The sequence below is a fragment of the Sphaeroforma arctica genome (assembly GCF_001186125.1).
Source record: "Sphaeroforma arctica JP610 unplaced genomic scaffold supercont1.1297, whole genome shotgun sequence".
NCBI lineage: Eukaryota > Ichthyosporea > Ichthyophonida > Sphaeroforma > Sphaeroforma arctica.
The window spans coordinates 1-7,799 of record NW_014039261.1 but is presented as its reverse complement, the minus strand read 5'-3'; the positions used below and the strand labels follow the sequence as shown (position 1 = coordinate 7,799).

At 40.5% G+C, this 7,799-nt stretch overlaps 2 protein-coding genes across 2 annotated transcripts; both read right to left on the bottom strand.

The window, feature by feature from the left end:
- Nucleotides 1-1,014: 1,014 nt before the first annotated feature.
- Nucleotides 1,015-3,316, bottom strand: SARC_10558 (hypothetical protein). Its single transcript, XM_014295394.1, has 2 exons — nucleotides 1,559-3,316; nucleotides 1,015-1,280 (listed from the first exon to the last, which is right to left on the bottom strand). Exons 1-2 carry the CDS (start codon nucleotides 2,588-2,590, stop codon nucleotides 1,218-1,220), a joined length of 1,095 nt encoding a protein of 364 aa, XP_014150869.1. The 5' UTR covers nucleotides 2,591-3,316; the 3' UTR covers nucleotides 1,015-1,217.
- A 3,543-nt stretch (nucleotides 3,317-6,859) lies between these two features.
- SARC_10557 (hypothetical protein) lies at nucleotides 6,860-7,612 on the bottom strand (the record flags this gene model as incomplete). Its single annotated transcript, XM_014295393.1, has 3 exons — nucleotides 6,860-6,936; nucleotides 7,067-7,201; nucleotides 7,383-7,612. Coding segments are annotated over 3 exons (442 nt in total), but the record flags the coding sequence as incomplete, so codon positions are not given.
- Between the last annotated feature and the right edge of the window lie 187 nt (nucleotides 7,613-7,799).

The window sequence follows — 7,799 nt, the reverse complement described above, 5'->3', positions numbered from 1 at the left end:
TATCGTGATGTCCCTATGCGACAAGCGCTGGAGACCCTCACCGCCACTCTCGTCTATGAAATTTCGTGCAGTAGATTTTTGCAACATGTCTTCAAGCAATAGACTTTGTAACGTGTATTTTCATCACGACCCACCCTAAATAAGTGCATGTAAGCGCTGGTACAGCAATACTTTCGCGATTTTGGCCTATATATATCACTTCCGATAAATAGCGTGGCACGTATATGCTGTTCTGATTTTTTTTGCGCAACAATAGTCCTATGTATATCCTATACTTGTACATACATATGCCCAGTCGGACAAAGCATAGTACAGCTAAACTGTTACTTGTGATTAGTACTTTTGGACAATACTGGCAAAGTGTTAAGGTCAACACTGCTTAAGTGTATTTCTAAATCTCGTCTAACTACATTTTGAACAAACATGTAACTAGATTGAACGGCCAAACACAGTTGAATCAGAATGTAAAAGGCACTTAATTTATAAGCAACGCCAGCACCTTCACAATACCTATATAACTATGCGTCAAAGCATATCTCAGTTATTATTACAATCTCAAAGGTCGAAGAATGACTCGTTTACCATAAACAGGTGCTGGATAACTACGTGTGCGAAACCCAGACTGTTTTCAACCGAGAATGATACTATAGAATATTGTAAAGGTAGTTACAAGTAACGCACGCATCCAGACGACCAATCGCTACGACGCTACAAGTTATTAATTCAATTATGTCAAACAATCTCGTTCAAAAGATTGAAGAATGACTCGTTTACCAATAAACAGGTGCTGGATAACTACGTGTGCGAAACCCTGACTGTATTGAACTGAGAATGATACTATCGGTTATTGTAAATGTAGTTACATTTAACGCATGCAAAGAGACGACCAATCTTGCTAATAGAAACCTCAACTGAACACATCTTGCTCAGTTTCATCAGCCCCTACCTATATACATGGTTATGTATCAAAGGATACTAATATTACTAGAATTGAACACCAAAGATTGATACAAATTACCATTCGAAAGCATTGTTTTATGCACTTTTTAACTAATAATAATTGGCCCCGATACACTATCGGGTAGATACTGGCTATCTCGACAGCACACTGTCCCAGCTTCGAACGATCGTCCATCACGTGACAAGATGTACAACAATCAAGCAAGACCTCCAGTTGATCGCATTTCAATCTCAGATTATGTGCACACGTAGTGCATTTATGCCTTGACGGCGGCAGCAGCAGGGGGGGCACCTCCAGTTGATCCCATACCCATAGCAACCTATGTAGAAATACAATGATAAAGTTTAGTTAACGTCGCATACTTCCTCAACAAGGTTTCATATTTCTTCAATATATATGAAATGTTCAATATCTATCCCATGTAGCAAGGTGTGATGGAGCAACAGTATTCGAGACAGCATGGTACAACCTCTAATAATACCATCACAGGTGACTTCAAGTGATTTACACGAATACGCCAGCAAGAACACAACAAAAACTAAATCGGATTCAGACAAAAATGAAAGACGCACAGAAGATGATGCTATTAAAGCGTACCTTGAAGGAGTCGTAGATCCACCACTGAAGACCAGTTAGGGTACCGATCATGAGGATACGAGTTCCGATACCGTTGGTCAATAGAGCTTTGAATCCAACCTCACCAGCGATTTGTCCAACAGACTTGCCCTTGTTGCTGGGCTTACCCATTAGGGACACAAGCGAGTCAGCGGGGTGAGAAACAATGGCGCAGATGATACCAGCTGAGTAACCAGATGCGAAAGTAATACCGAGCTGAGTGGACTTGGAATAGGTATCCTTGGGCTCCACGAAGACATAGGTGTAGAACGCCTCGACAACCTTCTCGAAGAAGAAGAACTTGGCCATGGTGTAAGGGATTTGACGAGACCATAGAGGTACGAGCGAACCGAAGGGGAAACGTGAACCAGCATCGGACTTCAGGGCAGCCATGGCAGGTCCCAAAGAAGTGGGGAAGGTGCCGGGAACAGATGTTTGCACCTTAACCTTGACCATCTCCATAGGACATAAAGCCATGTCAGCGAAGAACTCAGCACTGGCAGATCCGGCCAGGTAGATGAATCCACGGTATTTGAACGCATTCTCCTCACCAGCCATGGTGCTGTAGAGATCCTTGAAGTACTCGTAGAAACCGAATTTACATAGACCCTGCGCTGAGTAACCTAGAGCGGTAGGAGCCCAACCTTTGAACAAGGCTGAGGTACCTTCCTCCTTTGCGATGGTCTTGAGGCCTTGCAACAGACCTGTGTATTTCTTGGGGTCGACCTGCATGTTGCACTTGACTACATCAAGAGGTGTGATCGCAGTGTGGGTAACACCACATGACAGAATACCACCCAGCATGCACTTAGCATAGTATGTGTTTGTGTGGGGTACGGGATGCGAGTATCGCGAATCCCACTTTGCTGAAGTCGCCATGATGTTGAGATTGGATAGAAGTAAGGCCAACGCAAAAGTGACAACTAGTAATATAACTATTTCCTTTTCAACCTTTTGGTTCTTGTGCGTCCACTGATTGTCAAAGCCCAGGCACCAACAAGGACTGAACACCATTTTGGGTTCTGTTGTCTTAATTAATTCACCGGTACAAAGTGAACTGTTTTAGGTCGAATCTATATTTGGAATTGGAGTTCTCGGCCCCACTCCACCCTTTGTCCGCCAGGAACTCAAGGAGTAGAGACTTTTGGGATAAATAGCCAAATCAGGCTATACACACAACTTAGTGTCAGGTGTCACGTCAAACGGCACAAGGTCACGAGTATGGGCTGCTGCTGTAACTCTCCGAAGTACGTAAACTGCAGTTGTTTACACCTAGGAGGTACACGGTTGGTGTAATTTCGGTACTCCCAATTTTCTCTGAATGAATACGTAAATTGCTATTTGCTGCTGCCCGATTCAATCTAATTATAGAATATAAGACCCAATCAGAAAGAAGTATAAGATAAAAGGTAAACTATTCATCGCTGTCGAGGCTCCAGTTCCAAATTGCCCAGAAAAGCTCAAAATCAAGGACTGAAACTAATTTTTATAAACTGAAATTAATGCATTTGCGAATATGGAGAAATGGAGATGTATACACAACTATTTATGTGAAACTAATCCATACTAATAAACAAATCCTGTCTGAGAATCTTTCTCATATCTCATATCCGCTGAGTGATCTTCTGACACTCAGGTGCGCCGAACTTCCGATTATATTGAGATTTCTGATTTTCGACGATTCGTGGTGGCCTTCGTTACGGCCGTTGCTAGGTGCTTTTTTTCGAGTCCACAATCCTTATATATAGTACAATATGTAAACATACAGTCTTAGATGAGTCATTTTATAGCCTTGTGTTCTTAGAAGGCTATGGTCGATTCTATACTTTATTTATATTTATATTGAATATGTATGTATACATGTGTGATCTTATAGTAGATGAGTCATTTTTATGCAGTAGTATGCAATCTGCATACATATCTTTCCGCAATATGCATACATACAGAATTACAGATAGACAGAGGAGTAATTTTCATACGGCGACGTAGCGCAAGCCGCAATGCGCATACATACTGATGAGTCATCTTTAAAGTCATCTTTAAGTTGAAGTATTCAATAATCATACATAGCATACATATGCAATATGCACACATACATATGCAATATGCACACATACATGTGAGTCATTTTCATATGGTCGTACAGCAACGTAACGTAATATGCTTACATACAGATGAGTCATCTCTATATAGTATATATATATATATATATATATATATATATATATATATATATATATATATATATATATATATATATATATATATATATATATATATACTAATATATATGCAATATGCATACATTATGAGTCAATTCTGTATAATAGTTTGTGGTACGCATACGCACAGATGAGTCATCTCTAAATAGTAGAGTACAACTGGACGATTCGAGAAGGATTTACCTGTTTTTTTCTTTTCCCCTTAACTGTAAAACTGGATGTTGTTTCCAGTGCTTTCTAAGTATAATATTCTGACAGAGATCTGTGTGGTATTGTGGATGTCTACGAACAGGTCTCCCACTTGCACCGAGTTGGTCTCAAAATCTGCAATGTCTGGAAAAGTTTAATTCTAGTTATTTGTGCATCATTATTCATCATAGCTATTGCCGACATGGCCCGTAATCCTAATTAGCGTCAGTGAGTCTAACATACTACTACTGCCAGCGGGTATTAACGAAGCTTCGTTAGTATTAGGTGTGCACGTGTATAGTTGCCTATCCAAATCAACCGTATCTAGTTTTATGAGCATTCTGGACTTTCAAGAAGGTATATTTTCGAGCAGCTTATTGGAGTCCGCTCAATTAAATAGTGATCCATTATTTATATATATGTATATATGTATATGTATATATATATATATATTTGTATTTGTATTTGTATTTGTATTTATTATTTATGTGTATATATATATATAGATACATATATGTATATGTATATATATATATTTATATTTATATATGTGTAAATATATACATATATATGTATGTCTAGGTCTATGTCTATGTATCTACGTATATAACCTTTCTTCTGAATTGTATACGGGTAGAATAAATATTTCTACAGTAATTAAGCTTACAAGTCCAATATACCCGCAAGTTCTACTGATGTGGTTCAGCGGTCAATTGTCTTTTATATGAATGTTTCCCGGTACTTTATTGAATGTGAGTTTTGAAGACTATAAATATGTATATTTCTTTCTTTTATTTGTAGAGTTATGGCCGCCAGCAGAAGCATCTTTCTCGAACTTTTGTATATTGCCAATAAACAATAAGAATACGACCAAACACTTAGGGAGTTTTGCAAACTTGGGCAGACGTGTGTTTAAATGATACTGTCAGTCATAACATCTGTTGAATGCAGACTGCATTGCATAGCTGAAAATGAACTTGGTAGCCGGTGCGTATATAAATATATATATATGTGTGTGTGTGTGTGTGCGTGTGTGTTTATACATATACTTGTACTTATACTCATGCAGATTCTCAGCGAGGTGGGTGATATTATTAAGGTTTGGACCCTTCCAGGATCTTAACCCCGCCCCTGTCCCTCTTTCCGTATGCTTGTTCTCTCACGCACATGCGAGCGCAAGTACGGGCATCGACCAAATTCCCTGAGGCCATACTCTTTGGTAGAACAGAATAAGTACCGGAGGTAGTTGCATACAAGTAGAGTGTATACGGACAACTCACAGAAATAAAGCTTATCGGTGGCTGTTGACATCTGGGAGTTTTCTTTCTGCACGAATCTCAAACTGACACGATAGTAAAACGTTGAAACGGTTGTGTAGAGTTTAGAAGAGATCAGTGATCAGTGGTAATATATAACACAGGGAACACCTTGGAATTACAGAAGGTCAAACTAACACGAGAGTAATAAAATCAGAGTTTAGAAGTGACCAGAGGCAACACAACACAGAAAACACCTTGGCTGGTTGGGGGCTGCAAGTAGAGGCTATAGTTGATGTTTATAGGAATTCAATTGTGTGCGTGTATTTCAAAGATCCCATGGATGTACACACATTAGAGAATATATATTTTAAAAGTTAACATATTGACACATGCCCATTTAGCCGCTTCCGCATGTGAACACTTCGCAGTCCATATCCGTTTACGGATGCGTAGACTTCCACATAAAATCCGCCACGGTTTGGTACTTTCAAGTAGTATTTTGGTACTTTTGCATTAAGTCTCCTTTAATATAGTTTTCATGTTTGTTTGTTAGTACAGTTCCCGATGCAGTCGACAATACCGGGAAACCACACCATACCATACTCCGCACAGCTGTGATCTACTATACCTACGTGACTAAAACTGGCGGGAGAATCGTCTATGCATAGCCACCACGCCGGACTAAGTGTGTGCGGTGACTGTTCGACATACGTCAGCCTGCCCCTCTAGCCTCTTTTAGCCTAGCTGGTAGAATAGAGCCGGCATCACTATAGCTGGGCCAAACCGGTCCGGACTCACAGATCACGGTGCGGCGGGGTATGGTATAGATTCTTCAGTCAAACAGTCGTACGCCCATCAGCTTCCAAGTCTACACCTGAGTGCCCTGAATTTGGTTCCTACCGGTCCTATCCCCCAGATCACGGTGCAGTGGAGTATAGTATAGCTCTTCGGCGGGACAGACTCAAATCCACCCACTTGAAATTCTACGCCAGGCTGCAGTATAGCGCTAATGGTCTTGATGTTGGGTTCATATCGGTCCTTTTTCACTGATTGCAAGGTCATAGAGTATATGTAGCTCTGTTGTCGAGGTCTCGCACATACATCGCCCGGCCCTTCTAGCCAATGTTGCCGATTAGCGCTTAAATGACAACTACCAATCATATCCCACAGATGACCGTGTATACAACGTAGCATAGCATAGCTAAACATAGTAGTGTTTATAGTATAGTATGGTATAATATAGTATAGTATAGTGTAGTGTAGTGTAGTTTAGCATAGTATAGTATAGTATAATAATATTCTATAGTATACTATAGTATAATATAGTAGAGTAAAGTATAGTTTAATACAGTATAGTATAGTATAGTATAGTACAGTATAGTATATTATAGTATAGTATATATCTGCTGTCCAACAGATACATATGGTCTTCTTCACAGAGACCAGACGCAGTCGCACCAGTTGTTCCTGGTAGTCTATATTCCCTGTCGAGTGGTGGGGAGTATGTGGGTCATGATGGTACGTGCATATGTATGTGTGTTGTCATTCACATGTGCACGCCTGCCCGTTATTCTACCGATTACTGTGTGGTACAGTACACTATAGCTCTGTAGTCACCCAGGCGCATAGGGGTCTGCTTCACTGTCATCAAGCACAGCTACACCGTTCTTATCTCGTTGTTGACTTCTAACTATTTAATCGGGCGATCGTTCTGTAAAGGTCATGCATGGTATTATGTTGATATGTGTATATGTGAATGTAGATAGACACCTATGCAAGTGTGTTCATCCCGCGTACTAGTTCGTATAAAATGTACCTACCAACTGATTCGGATAACGACGCGCCATTACCAGATGTGTACCCGTCAATCTCTATCGCATCTTCTACCAGAAAAACTGGTCTGAGAATGGCCGACAGACGCCAACAGCAGCACAGGAACAGATGCACTGGGGATACTGTGGGGGTAGGTATAGGGTGTGCTTTGGTATATGCGTGCATATCGCATACATGCGTGTATGAGTGTATATATTCGTGTGTATAAGTAAGTCATGTGGCTTATCGAATATATGCGTGTATATGTGTATATATCCATGTGCATACGTACGTCGTATGCAACTAGATATGCCTATCAGCTACGTGCCATCACCAGATACCCATCAACCTCCGCCTCTTCCCCAGCGCGCAAGGCGATCTTAGGCTCGCCTACAGGAGCCTTGAGCGGTAGTGGTACGGATGAGCTGAGGTTGTTGTGGTGATAGTACTGAAGCAGTTCCTCAATGGTCCCAAACGACAAGCCCTCGTCAATGGAGAACGATGCCATATCCGGAGGCGACTCTATCGGTATGTGTAGCAAGCGTTCTACCAGTCTGCGTGCGTGCGTGCGTGTGAAAGGGGGTACAGATAACCGAAGGGCAGGTGTAAGGCTGGAGAATATCATTGTAGGGTTTTAGGGTTTAAGAAATATATATATATATATATATATATATATGCATATATATATATATATTCGTGTGTATATATGTATGTCTTGTTATGTATATGTATATGTATATG